The sequence below is a fragment of the Amblyomma maculatum genome, chromosome 1, assembly GCF_055883805.1.
Source record: "Amblyomma maculatum isolate TAMU_Amacu chromosome 1, ASM5588380v1, whole genome shotgun sequence".
In the NCBI taxonomy this organism is placed as follows: domain Eukaryota; kingdom Metazoa; phylum Arthropoda; class Arachnida; order Ixodida; family Ixodidae; genus Amblyomma; species Amblyomma maculatum.
The window spans coordinates 233,156,377-233,178,625 of record NC_139344.1 but is presented as its reverse complement, the minus strand read 5'-3'; the positions used below and the strand labels follow the sequence as shown (position 1 = coordinate 233,178,625).

The window sequence follows — 22,249 nt, the reverse complement described above, 5'->3', positions numbered from 1 at the left end:
GTCTCTTAAAACCTTGCAAAACTGGCCATTTACTTCTATGTCGTACAAGTATGACTTAAGCAAGTCCTCTGCCTTATCCATACACAAGTTAACCACGGGGACCACTTTAGGCATACGACAGCCTGAAACTACATGACCCGGTTGGTGACACATATAGGAAATAGGCTTTCTTGCTTCAAACTTAGTTTTTAGCTTTTGCTTGTCTGATTCCAACGCTTCATTTGAAGGTGGAACATCCGTCGGACCCTCAACTCTTTTAGACAAAGGACGACGCTTTCCCTGCTCGCGGCTTCGGACGAAGCTAGTCTTTTTCGTTATCGAACTTCTTTCCATGTCTGGAGCAATATAGGTCTGCGTAATCAGCCGCCACTTGTACAGCTTTTACATCTGACCTGTCCTGAATCCAATCCTTCAGGGTTGAAGGAATAGGACAGAAAAGCTGATCGAGCGCAATCTGTGATAGCAGCTTTTCACGGTCCTCCTAAGAGTCTACACTACGGAGCCAGATCTCTAGAAAGCCCAAAAACTAGAAAGCCCAATTCGTCAGGCTTTTTCCTCGCCTCTCGAAACTTTATTCGAAAAGCCTCAGGGTACAGCATAAACTGTTTCAGTAAGCAGGTTTTTACGGACGAGACATCCGCCTCTTTGGAATCTAACCTTATACAAACGTCGGGTACTTCCGCTGACAGTAAACTCGGAATCCTTTGTGGCCAGCTCGACTCCATGAAGCCCAATTTTTTGCACACCCTCTCTAAATTCACCAAGATAGGACGTATGTCTCCCCCGATGCAGAAGGGCTGCAAGAGACTTCTCATGTCGAATTTTGTTAACATATCGACCGCCGTGGCTTCATTCTCCTTAACCCTTTGCTTAAGCATCTCTAGGTCAAGTTCTTTTTTCCGTCTTCTCTGCATCTCGGTCCAAAATTCTAAAATTTCGTCGGCGTCCGCGCCACGCTCTTCAATGGCCGAGATGATCTCGGGCTTTCTCATGGCTTTTGTCGCCTTCAGGCCAAACTCTTCTGCTAAGAGTATTACTTCGGGCTTCACAATCGCACCAAGATCGATCTTGCTATGACCGAAATTTTCCGAGGAAAAAATCTGCGCCCCTTCACTTAGCCGGTGACAATTAGTCTCCTTTAATATTTTCAGCTGCTTGGCGAACAGAAGAGACGTTTCAGACACTCACCGAAAACGGCCGCAAAACCTGGTGTCGTCGATCCCACCGCTGCCACCAGCTGTTACATTTCTGGGTAATTCGATGAACGAAGAGCAAGCGGCCACATTGAGGATTGTCAGGAATGCCTTTATCCATCTCGGCAGCCGCGGGCAGGAAAGCGCGATGAAGCGCTCTGCCGTAGCGCTTATATTGCCCCCGATGCCAGGGTTTTTCATACGCGTCATCATGAACTGGAAGGCAACGATACTTTCCGCGTGAAAGAGTGAAAGAAGGCATTATCAGCCGAAGAACCTTCAAGCAGCAGCTTCAAAAATGCGGGAAGTGTGGGCTTTACCGTCGCTAAAAGCTGCGCAGCACATTGTAAGCGCGTAATTATAACGCTTTCGTAAATGGCGGATTTGATGGTGTGCGTTTCCTTTCTAGTAATCTTAAAAGTCTCTCGGCCAGCGGTGCCCTCAATCTGTGTTATTTTTAAACGCTGCGCATGTTATGCTTATTCCCTCTGGCTTGAAGAGCAGCGCAACGAGAATATATTGTCCCCGAGCACTATTTGAAGTGGAATATGCTTTGCAGCTCACGTTCCCCACAGGCCACCTTCGTTCTGTGGCTTTTACTGTGCCCTAATAAATGTTCGCAGTATACACAGAAACGTGACACCAAGAACTGGTTGAATAATTTTCGAAATGAAGAGCGTGCACTTTGATTACTTATATGAAATTTCCCGGAAAGAACAGCTATAACTGTTGTGCCGAATTTGAGTCTTTGCTTCCACGTTTTTTTAATTTTTTTTTCTTTTCGCGAGCACATCAACGTATCGACAAGCGGTCTCCGCAGTAGCTTCTCATTCCCTGAAATTAAGTATGCAAGGTTTTTCCTTATCACAACGCCTTGATATCACCTCTCCCACAATTGGTAATTGCCAGTTTCGAGGTAGTCGCAGTGCCGCCGTTATCAACGCTGTTTTCAATTTCAGTGCTATTCAAATCACCCGGAGGCTATTGTGGCTCAGAGGACTCAGAAGCCACACTCTGCATCCTTGAAGTTTGACCTCCCTTCTTTGGTGATCACCGCCTTTTGGATGTAGCTAGTGGGTGGTCTACATAGTTCTCATCTGGATGGTTTGAACAGTATGCCCTTCGCTCTTTAATGACGTTCATCCCTGTCCACCAACGACCAGTACAGGTTCTGTGCAATGTTGGCAAGTAAGTGAATACTTGGTGACCAAAGACTAAACAAGGAAGATGGCAAATTCGAGGTGGTCAGATATGGCTGGTTGGAGCTGCTTATATGTAGCTAGCGCGGTCATTACGCTGGTCATTATTATTAGTGAAGGCCTGCAAGTCCATACGGATTATGATCTCCGAGGTTGTTCGTGGTGGTCAAATGCTTGTACGATGGCCAGCTCTGTATAAGACAATCAAAGATATCAAAGGAACCTTCCGTGCAAGCTGGGCGTGATAAAGGAAAAACGAGGCAGGGACCTCACGGAAGCCTCAGAGATAAAGAAGAGGTGGCAGGAATACACAGAAGAATTGTACAAAAAGGACCCGGATGTGCGAACCCAACATAAGACGGTTGTGATTACTGATCTCGAGCCGGACATCCCGAAGAGCGAAGTTGAATGGGCCTCAGCCAGCCTTGCTAAGAACAAAGCTAGCGGAATTGATGGCATTCCAGCTGAGTTGCTTCAAAACCTCAACCATGACGACACTGTTAATGTTCTGTATACATTATGGCAGCAAATGTGGACAGCCCTGCAGTAGCCACAGGATTGGAGGAGGTCAGTTTACATCCCCATTCCAAAGAAAAGCAGTGCCAAAAATTGTTCCAACTACCGCACGATCGCGCTTATTTCTCATGCTGGCAAGGTGATATTAAAAATCCTCCAAGGTAGGCTGCAGCAGTATGTGGATCGGGAGCTTCCGGACGTGCAAGCTGGGTTTCGCAAGGGCAGATGAACTAGAGACCAGATTGCAAACCTTCGCTGGATCATGGAAAAAGCAAGAGAGTTCCAGAAACCCATCTATTCCTGCTTTATTGATTATGCGAAAGCGTTTGACTGCGTAGATCACAGCAGATTGTGGCAAGCTCTCCAAGAGATGGGAGTTCCAATTCACCTCATCTGTCTCCTCCGGAACCTGTATGAAGCGCAAGAGGCCACAGTCAGAACTGGGCATGGTTTTACAGATTGGTTTCCGATTGAGAAAGGAGTGAGACAAGGCTGCATACTGTCGCCCTGCCTGTTGAACCTATATGCTGAGTGCATCATGAGGACGGGCGGTCTGGACGGGTCTTCAGCTGGAGTGAAGATTGCTGGAAAACGTATCAACAACCTTAGATATGCGGATGATACCACTTTAATGGCAGAAAGTGAAGTGGAACTCAAGAGACTTCTGATGCGCGTACAAGAAGAGAGTGCGAAGTTTGGGTTTAAACTGAACATTAAAAAGACAAAGATCATGGCGTCTTGCCCTATCAAGTCCTGGAGCATCAATGGACAAGAAGTGGAAGCTGTGACAGAGTTTCTGTTCTTAGGCTCCAAGATTACCTCGGAAGAAGACTGCAGCCATGAAATTAGGAGACGCCTGCTTCTGGGAAAGAGAGCAATGGTTAGCCTTGACCGCCTAGTAAAGAGCAGAGACATTAGTCTGCCACCCAAGATCCGTATAACTCGTGCTATGGTCTTTCCAGTTGTGATGTATGGATGCGAGAGTTGGACTGTGAAGAAGGCTGACAGCCGAAAAATTGACGCGTTTGAATTGTGGTGCTGGCGGAGACTCTTGAGAGTTCCTTGGACGGCCAGAAGATCGAATCAGTCGATATTGTCGACCATAAACCCTGACTGCTCATTGGAGGGTCAAATTCTAAAGTTACTCAGCTACTTTGGTCATCTGATGAGAAGAGAGGAGTCGCTGGAGAAATATTTGATGTTGGGAAAGGCTGAGGGTCACCGGAGAAGGGGTAGGCAGCGATGCGATGGTTAGATGGCATCCTCGAGGAGCTGCAGATGAAGTTATGTGATGTTAGGAAGACAGAGACCGGAAAGCGTGGCGTGATATGGTCCATAGGGTCACGAAGAGTCGGACACGACTGCACCTGGCCTTCTTTCACAATATATATATATATATATATATATATATATATATATATATATATATATATATATATATATATATATATATATATATTGTGAAAGAAGGCCAGGTCCAGACGCCAAAGTCGTGACGGCAGGCAAGGTACGCCGTGTCAGCGTTTTAATCTGATGGTGAACCCAGGCGCGTGCTGGAGCCGGCGTCACGGGACGATGACGATGGTATGTACAAAAGAAAGAAGAAGATTATGGTATGTACAAATGAAAGAAGATCCGTGAAAGGCTCACAATCTATATATATATATATATATATATATATATATATATATATATATATATATATATATATATATATATATATATATATATATATATATATATGAAGGAAAGTTCAAGTTTCACGAGCCGAGCGTCCGTCATCGGTCGCAGCCGCAGTCGCTGCTGTCGCTTCGATCTTGGCTCGCTTCCGCGCTCGGAAAACTCGGCAACGGACTTGTTTGGCGTCAGGCCTCTCGCTGTTCGATGGTCTTGGCAGCCTGTCTGGCACGGCTGCGTGGTCTCTGTCTTCAAGCAGATGACGCATGTGTATGGCGCATTTATCCAGATTAAATGGAGGAGTGGGGCTGATGGAACGTTGTCTAGATGACGATGTTTAATGCACAGAGTGAGAGTGTGTTGTGGTTTTATACAAGGCGTGATCGGCTGCGGAGATAGCATAGGGTCCTCGTGCCTGGGCACGACAATGAAGATGACGTTTGGTGCACACCGCGAGATTAAACAACATGTGGCGCACGTGTACGTGGAGTCATCTGTGGAACGCATGAGGTACTGGGTCTAGGATTAACGTGGGATAACGCGAAACTCGCAAATTAACTCAGTAGAGCTAACGCTTTAAAAGTTCAATGAAGGCCCTTGCAAAAAGCAATGTATATATCACAAATAGCTTTGTTCTCCTGTAACTTGTACACGGCGGAACAGTGACATGTGCTGTGCTAAATTAAGGGCCATTTAAGTTGCTGGGTAAGGGTGCTGTTGCACGCTTGGTAACAAGAGAAATTCAAACGAAAAAGCGTTGGCGTAGGTGCCATAAGAGAACAAAAACCGTGCCCTTAAAGGAAGGTTTTTGGGAAAACAGCACCAGCGAAAAATGAAGCGAGAGCATTATATGGGCGCTTTATTTCGAAGTATGGTTTTATTTCGCCAAAACACGAGCGACAACAACACTGCAAATCCTTCCTTACGCATCCGACAGTCATTGATTAAAACAAGAATGGCCGCAGACTGGCGGCAACGATCACGCAAACTTTTTTTAACGCACAAGAACAGTGAACACAACTTTTCCAAACTCGGGTGAGGACAGTGTTTCGGGTCGGGATGGCGTTAAGGCAATTACGTGCACCACAAAACAGTCTGGAACGACGGGAGGGCAATAAGCAGTGGCAGCACAACACAGTGATCGGCAAGTGTGTGCCGAGTATCATCGGCAAACCCCAAGAATGCAAGCATGTAGACAAGAAAAAATGCCCCCACAGGGGACGGTCCACGCCACGCAACACAGGTCTGAGGAGCGGTTGCTGCTGGAAAGTGGAGATAGAGAGAGAGAAAAAAAAAGAAAAACTGGCGAAAGCAGGAGGCAACGGATTTGTCCCGGAGCGCAGAGATCAAATACTTATCGAACTGACATTTTGTTCTAGCTAAGTGCACCGTGGTCCCTAAAACAGTTTTCTGGCTCTCACTTGAGTTAATAGAAAAATTCTTTTTTCTTTCTCGGTATGTCTATGTACATCTCCCCGCGCACACCAGCATTCGCTACACAGCCTCCCGCCGAAGTGCCGGTCTAACAATAGTCTTTTTTTTTTTTTTTTTCCTTGTTGTAGTGTACATTGAGAAGCACCAGTCATAACATATGCGCCGTATACACAGACAAGACAGACCTGCAAGATGTTCGGTCACTGTTTGCGCAATACTCCAAAATAGAACGACTTCACATCTCCTCTATACGACCGTCGGATATCCAATCTAATATATACAAGCGATAATGGCGCGTTATTTACAGGCGCTCACAATCTCGTATCCAAACGGTATGTGCGCAGCATTAGGTATCTGCATATATATATATATATATATATATATATATATATATATATATATATATATATATATATATATGTATATTATGCGTTTCTTAATAATGTTTCACTTTTTGCTTCCGAAATATAGATCCTATGTCTCGTTAGCGGCGGCAAACTCAAGCACTGGTTTGTGATACAAGATGCAAGTGTTCATGATGTGACGCCCCGTTAAGTGCGATTTCTAGACCACTTCATTTTCGTCAAATCCGACTATTTACAACCCATGCTAGGAATATTTTGTTCGCTTGCGTAGTCGGCTACTATACTGTCCAAAATTTACATAAAAATAAATAGTTACGGCATAGCTGTGATCTCAATGCCGCAAATAAAAACGAAATAAAATGCCGTTTACAGAGCAGCGGTAGATTCAAGAAGACTCTGTGGAATAGTCGTGTGGTTCTATCGATGGACAGTAGACACGTAAATATCGAAAATACTCCGTGAGAGAATACGCTCTTTTATCGTAGAGAAAAGAATATCAGGCGAAAAACTGGAAATGCACGCATGAAACCCTCAAAGAGCCCTAAGGCCCGGAAACCTAGGGACACTTTAGCGGAATTTAATATATTTTTTTTATTACCGCAGAAACTCTATTGGTCTCAAGTGATACTATTAAATGTACCGATTATTACTTCAACCATTGAAGGAAGAGCCGAAAGCAGCATCCATGCATGTGCAAAAGAAAAAGGAAAATAAAGAAAATAATATTCATTAGTTCTTGACACGCATCTAATTTGGCACTTTGAACAAACTATGCTATACGTACGCAATGCGGAAGCGAGAAGTCGCGGCTTTTTTGTGAGATTAGGAGAAAGCGATTGCATTCTACATGCTTAAAGTAACGACAGCGGCTCTAATAAAAGCCACACTTCTTGCAGTTCTCTTTGATTGAACGTATTCAAGGACAAATTAAAGCAGGAGGTGATACAAGCGCGAAAAAAAAAAAAAAAAGCGACCTGCTGTATTCACAAGAGTAACAAAAGTTCTCGTAGCGTTCAACACAGCTGGTTCTGAGAAAAATAAATTTATTGAACTGGGGTAGGGAAGTTAGTGTGGCACTATAACATGTCTTGGAGGTTGCAGCGCTAAAAGGAAAAAAACAAGAAGACATGACGAAAGACGGGGAGGTAGGAGGTAGACAAGCACAAGCGCTCACCTAGCCAGCAGCACAGCTAATCCTGTACCTTTTTTTCTGCGAGCAGGACCCTTAACGACTGATTGCTGGAACCAGATTGCTGGAACATCGCTTTAGGATCTCGACACCTTCCGAGACACAGCGTTCACACGCCTCAGGCGCTGCATGCCGAGAAATGCTCCGAACGAAATAAACGAGCACAGGGCATTATTTATTTGGTTGAATAGCATATTTTGGACTAAGAAATATGACGGCTCATATCGGCTGGATTAGTTACGTTCTCTTCAGGAAGATTCGTGATGTTGTCTAGTTCAACGCTCGTGCTTGTTTACCCTTCAGAGCTTAGTTCTGTTTTCTTGTGCTGCGACCACCAAAAATGAAAAAAGAAGAATAGTTCACTTTTACACGATCTAACAAGCAAAGCAAAGCGCGTTTGTTTGTATTTTTTCTTAAAAGAATACATGCTTATCAATAAAGTATCGACCCAAGATATCCTGCCGGTTAACCACCGATTTTTTTTTTTTTTTACAGCCAGTAGAAGCTACCAAAACAGGGTCCTGCCACATCAATTTATCGGACATAAAAAAAAAGCAAATCGTAATTGGTTAGGTGAAATAACTCTACATCGCAAAAGTATAGCGCATGGCGCATTGACGTATGGTTTTATTTAACTCAAGAAGTCTTTGGTACCCTTAAACGAGTTGTGTAGCTAGTTCACCGTACTAATTAGGAACTTGTTATTATGCATCTTGTCTCAGACAAAGGTGCTCAATTGTAAAACGAATAGCGACAGTCTTCCTTTGTCGACACAGCCAAGAGTCCCTTACTGACACTTCCAGCCAGACGTAAGCCCGTAACAACGTGTACCTTCAAGAGAAATAGAGGAATGTTCGTTCAATCTCATTGCTTTTTAACAGGCCACATTTGTAGCTTGAGTAATCTGAGGAATGTGCCATTGTAGGTATCACCGTGCAGACGGGTGCACAAAAATATTTGCGATGCAAAAAAGAAGAAAAAAAAAATGCTGTGACGCTAGCTTGCGTAATATATATATATATATATATATACCCGGAAATGTCTTTTTTTTTTTTCATTATCTCACTTTGTCTTCTTTTTCCGGATGTCGTCGCGCACGTACACACAAACACACATAATCAAAGCCTCAATGGCGTACATAACATAGCCATAGGAATGTGTTCCCGGCCACGCTTTCCAACACATTACACGTGTCAAGGGAACGCTGACACTCGAAGCTTTCGCCACCGGGCGGCACTGACGGCGGCTCATGGAGGACCCTTCAATGGCACCGTCCGGTTAACGGTTCCGAAAGTTGACGGCTCACTCTCGCGCCGTCCGGTACACTTTCGACTGCTGCGAACCACGGATTCCTCTTGAAGCGACGCCTCCTGCGGCGAGAGTCACTGCGCGTTCGCGGAAGAAGCGGCCGCAGACGCGGCAGCTGCAGCAGCAGCCGCGAACGGCTGTAGGACGGGCGGCGGCTGAGGTGGCGAGCCGGCGAGAGTGGCGGCTCCGGAGCGGCGTTCTGCGGTTGCCGCCGCGTCTCCCGAACGGTTCCTGAGCAGCGTCTGCGTGACTTGCAGATGCTTGCGTATATACGAGGCGTTGGGGTCCAGCGTTGTGGCGTGCTTGAAGCAGCGCTCGGCGCGGCTGAGTTCTCCGCGTTCCACGTACACGACACACAAGTTGTGCGAGCCTTGCACGTTGCCGGGGTCAAGGGCCAGGATCCTGCGGTAGCACTGCCGCAGCCGGAGAGTGGTTAGCGTGAAAGAAAGTGTAATGCATTAGACAGAGACAGAAACGAGATAATAACTCCCCCAAACTGTGCCAAATCTAAAAATAAAAAAACTTTAAAGCCCTCATATAACCTAAGCTGACATAAAAATGAAACAAGATGCCAGTAAATGACGCGGAAAAGGGCGTAGTGAAAAGTGCAGTATCTGAAACAGCGCTCTGTATATTTCACATGGATATGCATGCAGAGCCGCTGAGCAGATGAGCAACGAAGCATGGAGTAAAGATTATTTGTCATTTCTCCTCGCTTAAAAAGCTCGATAGCAGTGGCGGCTGCTCTTTTGCGCGAGTAATTAGCGACGGCAATCGACAGAGACGCAACGAAATTCCTTAAGGGACAATAGTTCGAATAGGGGACGCGAGTGATAATAAAAAAATGAAGCTCTGCAAGCAGCAATGCGACAGACCATAAATGTTCCAAAGAATTAGTAGTTTATGCTTCGGGCGACATTTTTTCTCGGTAAAAAAAAAAAAAAAAAGAAGAAAGGCAAACGTTTCGACACTCGTGGCAATAGTGCCTGCCCCGTTTCGACACGGGGCTAAGCGCCTGCAAGGCAATAGTGCCTGCCCCGCATTGGGCTGAGAGTCGACCATATGCTTGTCACAAAGTAAGAGTAAATAGCCTCAAGCCTCGGATGCAATGAGGCTTCGCAGATAGAAGTGTACCGTCGGCAGGAGATCAGAAAGTGACGATGCTGACGGCTGCACCGTTCAGAACAGCCTTGCCCAGCTCTTCTTGCCATTTCAACGTACAATCTTTGCCAAAAGTAAGCAAGCTGCACTGTTTTCTTTTCACTTGTGTTACAGAGAGTTTAAGTCTTCCCTAAGAAGTAAGAATGTCTCAAAAGGTGAGAATAAGAGTTCTTGTTACCCCGGATACTTTGCGCTCGAGGAGTGGGGCTCCACTATATGATTGAAAAGGAAACCATGCAGCCTGGTTACTTTTCGCAAATGCGGTACATGAGGTGTCTGAAACAGTCTTCGTCGCGGAAGGAACAGGTGTGGAATGTATTTCGAAACACCGTCATCTTCGGGATCAGATTAACAATCTCCCGCTAAAAACGCTGGAGTAAAGTTTCATTTACAATAACCTTGCTACTGTTATTTAAGGAAATCTAAAAAAAGCTATAAACGCACTTCATTTTTGTACCGAACTGTACCTCCGCCGTATATGAACTTGCTTTAATCTGCCCCCCATTTGTGGCTCATTCTCACCTATGGGGCTGAAACGTGGAGGCTAACCAAGAAAGTTCTACTTAAGTTGAGGACAACCCAGAGGGGTATGGAACGCAAAATGGTACGGGTAACATTAAGAGATAGGAAGCGTGCAGAGTGGGTCAGAGAAATAACTCATGTTACCGACATTCTAGTGGAAATTAAGAAGAAGAAATGGGCATGGGCAGGACATGCAGTGCGAAGAGAGGATAACCGATGGTCGCTTAGGGTAACAAATTGGATTCCAAGGGAAGGAAATCGTAGCAGAGGGCGGCAGAAAGTTAGGTGGGCGGATGAGGTTAAGAAGTTCGCAGGGGTCAAGTGGATGCAGCTAGCACAGAACCGGGTTAAGTGGAGAAATATGGGAGAGGCCTTCGCCCTGCAGTGGGTATAGTCAGGCTGATGATGATGATGATGATGATGGTTGGGGGGCTCGACTACTGAGCTTGAGGACGCGAGTTCGAACCCAATCTCGGGGGTTGCGTTTCGATAGTGGCAAAACACAAAGTGGCCGTGTACTGTGCGAGATGTCAGTGCACGTTAAAAAACTCTAGGTGGCGGAAATTAATCCGGAGCCCTCCACAAACTCTCTGGCGTCGGTTGTTTGTACCCCCCTCCCCCCCCCCCCCCCCTTTCCGCGCCTAACCCGGACTGCAGCCACACCTTTCGAGCCAACGTTCAAAGTGACTAAGTGACTGGTATTAAAATGGGGCAGTACAATGCGGGGGCACAGTGAGCAATTACTGCAAGCGAGGCATTCATTGTGACCACACTTTTTTTTTTTCCACGCGTCCTTTTCACTCCGTCTCTTAACTAGAAAAGTGATTTTTTTTTTTTACAGCTTTTCGCACATGCATGTCAGGAAACCCTTGCCAACCTCCTCTAATTTATATGAAGCAAAACTTTCAGGCATGGTGGAAGAAACAAATAAATATACCTCCAATTTGTGTGGCCTTTACCCTTTCAATCGGCGCTTGCGCTGCTACAACCACTTTTATATTCTGACGAGGGGGGGGGGGGGGGGGGTTATAGTGTAACGACCAGATAATTTTTTTTTGAGTTATTTCTCCTGAAGTATTCGCTTGCCTTCCAAATTTTAAATATAATATGCATGTATTTTCTCTTGAATGATTGAGTTTACGGAGTACACAAGAGCGGGATCCGCATGACAAGCGATATAAGAAAACGGGGGAAGATAGGGGGGGGGGGGGGGTGGGGGGGATAAGGATGTAAGGGATCTGAACTGTTTGACTGATAGTATTACCCATATATAAAAACTGTAATATAATGTTCGGCTCCAGCAGGCATGAAAAATCACTATACACGTTGTCAACAGCTCTGACACAATCTGTACAGCCATCCTTTGCGCATTTTTGAAGATAAAAAAAGCACTAGTATCGCAACAGAACTCCGTATATTAACAAAAATAATTTTCATGACAGCAATCTGTTTATGCACAACAGCTTAGTCATCAATGCATTAAGACTCCATAAAAAGTTTGAAAAGTTGGCTTTTTTGCACGACGAGCCTTCTTGCGGCAGTGCACTCTTTACAGGAGAAACAGCTGTATACATTTTGAGCAGTCGAAGCACTGGATTTGAGTGCTGCATTTGAACATGCTGAAGCTAAACCTTGCCAAATAAAATTCGTCAGTCACCACGCACAGGCAGCATGTTTAAATATTATCCTGTACATAGAGGAGCTCGCAAGCCACCATTTCGAGATAAAGGGCTATTATACCGATGCACGTAGCCTCCGCGGCAGATTCTTTCTGCACTTCGAGTCGATGTAGCCTTTTGCAAACTGCGTAGCTTGTGTACAAAGCTACCGATAATTTTTCTTTGAAATCAGTTGCCCTACAAACACGGGCCGAGTTCGCTGCTTTGAATAAAACATCAACACAGGGTGAGCTAATTAGCAGAGCTCATTGAGCTCATTGAGCTATTTGCGACTTGCAGAAAACCTAGTAAAAAAAAAAAAACAACAAAAAACAAACATTGATTAGCTGCAGCTGATTATCGTGATTAAATGGTCATTTTATAAATGCAGAACTAACAGAAGAGTAGTGCTAACCGTAGGCGTTAAGGGCACACTGCAGAGAAATTGCCACTTTCTGTGAAATCGTTGAAATTACATTCAGAATGTGCAATTATTTGAAACTGCAGTATTTATTTCACGTAATTTTGCGTGGACGGTGTTATTTTCTGGGTTTTGCGCGTACGGATGCGATGTCACCTTCGCAAGCACGAGGCATGCTTGACGTCTCGCGTCTCACAGAGATTTGCTCCCTCAGCACCGCGATGACGTCGAGTCGGCTGTCGCGTATGTGCGTTTCGAGTTGGCAGAGTGAAAAGATGAGGGAAATCGACAGTTAGACCGTAGAAGTGGCACTGTTAACATAGATTATTCAGAAATTGAGATGATCAGGGAGCATATATCATTGGACTATGATCCCGCCGTTTCCCCAAGCGACGAAGGCTAAAATGAGCCGGCAGAGTCAGACATTTCAGGCAGGCGTGCGCACGCAGCGAAGTATAACTGCTGCGCATACTATAACATATATGTTGGTATACCCTGTAGCCTAAAACATTTTATTTCTCAAGACACACCATCGTCTATGGCTTCATCTGCTGAAAAGTAGTCGCTGCGTCAGGATGAGGGGAATTTCAAATAGGCATTTTCACATGACGTATGCACGGCCAGCAGCGGAGCGACTGCTCGAAATGTAAAAGTAGAAGCTCAGTAGCACAATAAGAAAATATGCAGCGGTTATTGTTATAATACTAATAACAATTATTATAATAATAACCGTCATTATTATTATAACAATGATCATTTTTACTACTTGCCCGATTTCCGTGCGTTACTCCTGCGAAGGGGATCTGTAGATTTTCTCCTATTATCATACCTTGTTGCGAATTTGCTACCCTTGCTATGCAGATAGCGTCGCCGCATTGTTACATTTTGATCGTCAGGTCCCTAGTGGGTAAGCTCTGTGTTCAGCTCCTGTTATATTTGCGCATTCTGGCATGAAGACTCGTGTAAGCGGCGCCTTACTGCCAGTTCAAGTATGAGTATGCTGCCTGTGGGAAGTTTGGTTATTCTACTGCAGATTTGGAATAGGGACCACGGGAGTATTTCAATTTTAGTTCCGTTCCGCGTCGCATCTGAGATGATTTTTCGTCAAAGGGTGTCTAAATTTGAAATGCTCAAAATAATAAGGACACTGCCGAAGTAACACTTCACGAGAAAAATTCAGATATTGCGAGCATTGCCGCATATTTATACTTTCGCTTCTATGTAATTATTTGAATTCAACATGGCTACAGAACGCACGTTTATTTTCTCAATATACTGTTCTATTTACATGTCACATGTAATTTTCATGAATTACAAGCGTGACTGTCACACTTTTTGCGCTTTCTAGGACATATGTATGGCCTGTTTGAGGCGCTCTCAGTCACATGCTCAGCATTAGCAACAAAGCAAGGTTTGCATAGTAGCTGCTGTGGAAGAAACGGTACAGATGTAAATTCGGACCCGGAAGATTTTTAAATCGAAAGCCTTTAATGGCTCATGCTGTCACGGACAAAACGCGTCCCGCTTTTGCGGCGGCTTTGATTGGCCGAGGCGGGATGAGGTCATAGAGGTCTCGACCAATCACAGACCACCACCACAGTATGCCCGAATGCGTGTCTTATATGGCCATATACCAGTCAATGATCCATACTGAATAATGACTAAATAAATTACCAATTAACGACGAATTAATATTCAATCAAATAAAGAATTAATTATTAATTAAGCGAATAATTATTCGCATACTCAACGTCTAATTTATTACTTATTTATTGATAATTAATTATTTAATTAGTTCTAGTTGCGTAGCAGAATGCGGCACTAATGCTTTCGTCTTTAACTACTTTAGTCGCTAAAGTCCCTCGTAATTCTTCTCTAAAGTTGCGACACACAGATCCATATTCTTCGGTGCTTGGCACTTTCTGGTAATCTATGACACGCGCTTTCTCCGCACTACACTAATGTTCGAACTAGAGCAAAACAGTACCTTTGGCTCCTACCCTACCCTTCACTGGCCTTCGAGTTCGAGTTCAAATGCTCTCTGCATAAACTACTACATAAAGCTACGGCACTCTCTGCGTTTCGCCTAGGCAGCATGCACGCGCACGCAGCTGCAACAGGCGCGCATCGCGGCAGGCCGGCGGGCAAACGAACGAGCTGGGCGCGGGAGCAGGGAGACAGGTGAGGTCGCAGTTTCCGAGGAGCAGTAGTTAGATTCGCCGCCAAGTGCACCAGTTCAAAGAAAAAAAAAATGAGGAAAGAAAAGTGTTTTCCGCTGACTGTGCAAGAAACGGTGCAATTTTAGTCAACTTGGGAACATTAGCTTTCATTACAGTGCAAAAGTAGGTCACTTGAGATATAATGCAGTATCTCTTTAATATGCCACCACCATCATCGCAGTCATCAGGACTATGCTCATTGCCGGGCAAAGGTCACTCTTATGTCCTTCCAATTGCCCTGGTCCTGCGCTAGGTGCATCCACTTCGCCGCCGTAAACCTCTTAATCTCGTTAAGTCTCACCTCTTCTTACTTCTTGACCCTTTGCGCCAGCTAAACGCAAAAGCAAAATATACAAGAGGCCCCAAGGCTAGTTGCGATGCAAATTGCGAAACAAGCTCCAACGCAAAGTTTGGAGCGCATTCTCGCTCGAAGACGACGCCTCTTGCAATTCTACAAAGGTAGCCGGAACTTGTCGTTTTGAAATGGTCAAAGACGCCGTCGAGTTATTTCTTTTTCAACGGTTGGCGCGCAAACTTGAACGCCTGATATTTTGGATTCATGATTGAATGAAAGGTAGGTTACCTTTGTATTACATATAAGAGTTATTCCTTTATAGGAACTCTTGGCAGATGCATACAACTTTCTCGTTCATCCTCGTTCATAACGTGTCATTTATTAAATAAGGCACTATACTGCCTAATATGGGCAATTATATCAGAATGTGCTGTCACAGAGCTTACTATGAATGTGAACTGAATGAAGTTTTAGCCCTCAATGTCCTTTCTTCTTCTTATGCGTTAAATATTTAGTTCAGTGATAAGCTTACACCTGCTATCTTTCGTACCTTCTCATATAATAGAACGCGCAGGGTTGTGCAATAAAAAAGGGCGGACCCAAAAGAAAGCTGCTTAAATCTTCTCGACTGGGCTTTAAGGATTGCAGAACTCAATTGTGCAAGCGTCCGGGAATCGCTCATGAGATTACTATTTTTAGTGATGTAGCCTCACTCATCGTCTATGATTCGCCGATTCGTACGTAGCTCTCTTGTTCTGCCTAATTCCCTTGCCCTGCAGAAAAAATAGCGCCTAGGCCCCACTGCTGCCCGCGGCGTTCAGGCCACCCCACCTCAGGTTCTCCGCGTCGCAAGGAGCGGATGAGTGGAAGGCTAGCCTACTAGCGCAGTGCGTACGGCTCGTTCGCGCGCGTGCCTGTGACAGTGGTGGAGAGGATTTGTTTTCTTTGATTGGCACGGTGTTCCATCGTTGTCGCCTCAGCTGCGCTTGCTTCTGTTTGCACGGGATTAGGCGCGTAAGGGCCGGAGCCGCTAATCTTCGAGACTCACCTCTTCGGCCGCTTCCAAATCCTTGAGATGATTGACGTTGATGTCTCCGAGCAGTACTAAGCCCTTGATGTGGTTCGGGTGGTACTGTACCAAGGGAAGAAAGGAGAGGAGGGAAACAAAGGAAAGCCTCAGTGAGCCTGTATGAGCGACTGGCATGCGCGGACATATGCATCGTCGGCCCAGGCGCCGGAAAGCCCAGCGGCCGCTGCCGGCAAAGCCCCGCTGGAGGGGTGGGCGCCTAGAGCGCGCAGCTTATCGGCCAGTGTCCGGGATACGCCGATGGCAACTCGTACTACGTTTGATTTTGAAAGAACGGGTTACTTGGCGCTACGGCATGCACGGTTTGAGCGGAGATGATGAAAATTTACGCTTGTACCTCGAATATATGCTCCTGGAAGTCACCTTAAAAAAGACCACATTTTTGCGTTATTAATAAAGCGTTCCTTACGGCTAGCGGAGCCAAGGTAATCCACGAAAAGGAAGTCAGACGTCAGGTGTTCTAAGACCAGATAGCAAAGTTCGAAGAAACCCAGAAGTCACCCAAGGGATAAGAAAGAGCGTTATTGTGAACCAATAGCGTCATGATGGCTTAGCCGTCGAAAATGGAAAAAATTGTCTAAGATTATAGGCGGATTAACAAATGAAATCAATTTACCGTTTACCTAAAAAAAAAAAAAAAGCTTTGCCATCGGCGCAGCTAAGTTCAGCTTGTGGAGGAGTCAGCGACGAAATAAAGAATGACCTGAAAGTGGGAAAAATGTCTAACCTTGAGGAGGTCTTTCAAAAACCTCATAGCTTCCATGGGTCGTTGCTGCTCAGACAGTAACAAGGCCAAGTTGAACAGGGCGCTACGTAGCTTGGGTTGTACCTGCGACCGCAATATGCGAAAAAAGAAAAATCAATGTGATTTAAAAAGAAAACATTGCAGTCATGTCTGGCGGAAAAGGATGGGCTTCCCTCTGATTATACCTTCCTTCTCCTCCTCGATGAGATGGGCGTAATCAATGTCAAGGACCCGAGTATGGCCACGCATTATCTGTCGCCAACGTACTAACACCTCTTTCTTCGACAACGTACTCATACGGGAGGGGATTTCGCATCCGACCGCACAGACGGGTTGGCAGAGTTTTACCCCTTTCGTCTGCCGTACAATGAATAGTCACGAACAGCCTTATTTCTTCCCTGGCCAGCTACTTCTCCATCCTTTCGAAGCTAGCCTGGGTTCGATCAACTACAGCTAATCTGGCGAAACTGTACCAAACACTGATTTTCACATCATTATGCGCCAGGGTCTTAACAGTGGGGCAGCCATCTTGCGACAAGTAAGAGTTAGCGTGGATACTTATACACTAATACGTGCATCAAACACATATTGCAGAGTGCACAGGAATGCAGTGCCTCACATTTTCCCAGCGTTAGTGCGAAATAGCATCGCTCAGTGCGACAGAACGAGATAAGGCGGTGGGCTTTGAGTGACAATTACTGCGACTTTCCTCCGCTGTCCTTCTCACAAGAGAGGTTCGTGTATCCTGTCCCCGTTATCTTCTTGATCGGTTTCTTATTTTCTTTTCCCATGCACACCTGAATGACACGCCTAACCTGCCTTCTTACAAAAGTGACTATGAGTGCAGCATGCACATACGTGACCATGAATACAGTCTGCACTTTACGTGTCCGTGCATAAAGTGAAAGTTCACTCTTGGTGCTCTTTACTATGGGACGTAGTGCGGGTCTAAGAAGACTGCACATAAGGGATGCCAAAAACAAAAAATGTAGAAAATAAATAGCATTTCTTTTTCACTGCCAGCTTTTTGCCCTGTACCGGAGCTAAAAAGCTACAACGATTGTGACCAAAATTCTAGGGGCTCGCCAGTTACACGTCTTTCGTATTAAACAGCCGTTCGGGCTGCACACATTGCCCGGCCCTGGACTATGGGACCCGGCCACTGAACTCAGCCGAATCCTCTCCAGATCCAATAAAGATGCGAGGGTAATCCCAAAAGTAAGGTCTCCAAGGGGCTGCGGCCACAGGGAAACTATTTGCGTGGCTACTCGCCATACTGCTCTATTTATTGTGCCCCGTCTTCCAACAAAGCCATGACAGCGTGAAAGAGACTGTCAATCTCGGCACGGCAGCCATTTGAAGTGGAGCTTCCGTTTGTCGCTACCGCCAGGTGCGAAGTTCGCGCAGTTGTTTGATTTTTGAACGAAAAAGGCATTCAACCAATCGAAATTCCTCGCCAGTTGACGGAAGTGTATGGAGAGTCGTGCATGGATGTTAAGTAAGTGGTCACCCCTGAGTAAGTGGTCACCTCGACAGCGCAAGCGGCCTTCGGTGACGGCTGCGCCGGCACTTCGGACAACCACTGGCCGGCAACCCAGGGTTACGTACGCATGCGGAACATCTCTGCTCTACTGGAGACCACTGTCGTGCGCTTTTCGACGGCGCTCCGTCCCAGAACGTTTGAGCGGCCTTTGAGATATTTGCTGACGAGGTCGTCGGAGGCTGGACCCCAACGACGGAATCTGTGCCTTCCACGCAAAGGTTATAGGCATTCCTCTTCTACCAGGCGCTCCGAAGAATGGCCTACCATTCCTCCAGACAGAGGTGCGCAGTCGCGGTTCTCCTCAGAAGAACCAGCCCATTCTCATGTTCCACCAAATAGATTTGCCTATTCTTGACATATATTATGGTGGGGCTACCCAAAAGTAGCAGAAAATAATATGCCACAGTCAACATAAACATCTGCTCAAAACTGGAGTCTGCACAAGGCACTACGTCATTCTGCCGCAGCGGACATTTAACAGTGCCCATCGCACACAGCGTGCACCGCCATCGCTGTGAAGGTGACCGTCTCATGCTTCTGGTTCTCGACCACACTGCCAGGCGACTTCCCAGAATTGCGACAAACCTCGTTTTGGAGACATCCGGGACATTAGCGTAAGCCTGCTTCAGCATCATCAGAGACGAGCAGCAACTCGCGATCCTGACGGAAGATCTTTCCCAGGATACTACTGACGTCACTTGTTCCTTGACAGACCCAGTTGTGTGTACACCAACAACGCTTCGTCACGAAACATTCAATACATCGGAGGTGCAGCAGTACTCGACATCTTGCCTCAAGCTCTAGTTCAGAATGCTGCTTGAGTTTACCACACCGTGGCAACCTTGTTGATGCACTTGGTGCCCTTGCGCCGCCTACCCTCCCTGAGGTGAGAGAGGACGAGGAAGAACTTGTGTACCAACCGCTGGCGCTGCCAGACTGCTGCCGGACTCGTCAAACTTCTTACAGGGCCCCGCTAGTGGTGTACCATGCTGCGGTTTGTCCACCTGGCTCCCGTGTTTTCTAGGAAGAGCCGGAGAAACACGTCCATGAGCCACCGCAGCAGGATAACATCAAGTGTTCCACAGATGGTAGCCAGCGGAGCGTTCTAGTCAGGACGCGGTATACAGCAGGATGACTGCCAGCAGCCACAGATGGGGCTGAGGGGCTTGCCTCATCTTCGTTGTGGGTGCAAGACATCCTCAACCCGGTGGTGAAAGAATGAACTGGTTGTACTCCGGTCGACGTCTGCAAGGCACCATCTCCATCCTCCTTGGCGTCGTCATCACTGAGCTTAGCCACCGGATTCGCCCACCAAGCTTGTCACTTCCACTCCTGATGGACAAGCGACAGCATACGAACCTTGGCGGAATTTAGTGAAAAAGCGGGAAGTTTTATTACCTCAGTAGTGAGGATTTATTATTAGGAGTTTGTAATCGACAAATTATCTTTAAGTTGAATCTTCTCACGTAGCCGGGCATATTAAACCTAACCTATTATCATATATACAAATTAATACCGTTAAACTGCGCTGAGAGCACAGATTGAATTATGTCCAGTAAATGCGGGTATCTTAGCTTAGCTGAGACCGCGGAACATTTTCTGGTGACACAATTATTGCAGCGCTACCCCATTTGTTCCAGAATTTGGATTATAAAAATGGCGTTTTTAGAAGCAGGAAAGTGAACCACTGCGATCCAACGTGCTGCGGGACGTTGCGGGCGCTACATCTATCAGAAAACTTTATGCGCGTGAATGCGATTGGATAGAACTCAGTTGACTCCTGTGGACTTTATCCACCGAAGCAGAAATGTTTGTGTGTTTTTGAAGGCTCAGTAGTAGTTGATTGCCTTTCTTCTGCAAACGTCAACTTTACTTCTCAAACGTATTTGGAGCGTAGTAAAGCAGATGACCAGATTCAGACCGGTATGCCATCCACTGACTTTGCTTAGCCCTGTGCTCGTTCTGTGCCCCTTTGACTTGGGATGTGGCAAACGCCACGTTATTGGGCAACTGCTTATCTTTCGCCAGGTGCGCTGAAAATTTTATTGCATTCTATGAAATTTAGCTGGCAGCTGTTTGCTTGCATTACGGTTTGCTGCACTCGCTGTGACACATGCAAGCCAGTTACTTAATCACATTCACCCTGGGGTGAATGTGTTAGCAGAAGTTTTGTAACTAAACATATAAAAAGGTGAGTTAGTTGTTTCTGAGCAGCGCGATGAAACATTTTCCAGCGCAACAAACAAACAAAAAAGAAAGAAAACACGGGGAAAGGAAGGGTAGGAACTAAGGACGCCACTGAACTTTATTCCATAAAAACATCTTTATGTTCACACTAGCAGGTACCGCTAGTAACACCGAACGCTCAGAGGTATTTTGAGAACCTGACGTTAAATTACAGGAACTTTTACAGGAACTGAATACACAGTTTGAAGTGATAATGATTACAGAAACCTGGTGTACAAATGACTCAGAACTTTTTCGTCTTGCAAACTATCAGACGTTCTTTTTAAACCGCAGCGGTTCGAAAAGGAAGGCTGGGAACCAGATCCTTTACCGCAATTCACTTTTTCTGGGCCTGATTACGAAGTGTTATCTTTAGTTTCACAAAACACAGTGTTTGTTGTATGTTACCGCCCACCACGGGGCTCTGTACCCAGCTTTCTTTCGTTTTTTGATTCCCTGTTTTGTTATGTTCGGGACACAGACGCGAAGCTTGTGTGCAGTGGTGATATCAACATCAACATGTTAAGTGATCATAGATACAAAAAAGATATGGATTTATTGCTACACGCTAATGGGCTTTTGAACGTAATTGAAGAACCAACACGAATCACAACTAGATCATCGTTACTAGATGTATTCATTACGAACGTGGACATTAGTGTTGTAAAAGCAGGTGTACTTATTTCAGATGTAAGTGACCATCTTCCCATATTTTTTTTTGCTTCAAACATAAAAAGCGAAAAAAAAAAATTTGTCAGACATTTTCTTTTCAGGATATTACCGATCATAACCTTTCTGCATTTCGGAACTCCGTAGCTGATGCGAACTGGAATATTATTCTCTCGGAAAAGGATGCCGAAAAAGCATATGAGACTTTCATGAACACTTTGAAACCCATTTATACTGCCTGCTTTAAAATAAAAACACTTAAACGAACGCGACGTTGTCGAAAGCCTCGCATTAGAAAGGAACTTGTTACCAAAACAGAAACGAAGAATAAGTTATATCATAAGTTTATCAAAACTAAAGATGCAAATGACCTGAATGCTTTTAAGTCTTTTAGAAATCGTTTGGATAAAGAATTAAAAAAAGCCAGAAAGGATTACTATACCCGCAAATTTCAAACAACACGTGGTCGTACCGATATTGTGTGGAAGAACTTGAACAGCCTATTAGCCTACAAACAAGAAAAAGAACAAATTTCGGCCATAAATGTAGCCGGGAAATCCTTAACTGGTCAAAAATTAGCCAATGAGTTTAACAGCTTTTTTGTGAACCTCTCTAGAAATATGTGCCCACAGAATAATCTAACGATATTTCTTGCAGACTCGATACTATATTTTTTAGCCCAGTTGATGATTGCGAAATAATGGGGACTTTCAACGATCTGAATAGCACAACAGCAACCGACATCGATGGTTTAAAAATGAAACCTATTGCTTACGTCATTGACTTAATCTCGCCCTATGTTTCACATGTAGTAAACTTATG

General features: G+C 45.3%; 1 protein-coding gene across 4 annotated transcripts in view; it reads right to left on the bottom strand.

The window, feature by feature from the left end:
• Positions 1-6,464: 6,464 nt before the first annotated feature.
• LOC146205895 (protein O-mannosyl-transferase Tmtc3-like) overlaps positions 6,465-22,249 on the bottom strand; it is a 431,454-nt gene continuing 415,669 nt past the window's right edge. For all 4 annotated transcript variants that reach the window (XM_084590561.1, XM_084590560.1, XM_084590562.1 and 1 more), the window contains 3 exons: positions 16,972-17,073; positions 16,206-16,289; positions 6,465-9,294 (listed from right to left, as the gene is read on the bottom strand). In XM_084590561.1, coding sequence (XP_084446687.1) covers positions 8,956-9,294; positions 16,206-16,289; positions 16,972-17,073 — 525 coding nt within the window. In that variant the 3' untranslated portion in view covers positions 6,465-8,955. The remainder of the gene's footprint in view (positions 9,295-16,205; positions 16,290-16,971; positions 17,074-22,249) is intronic.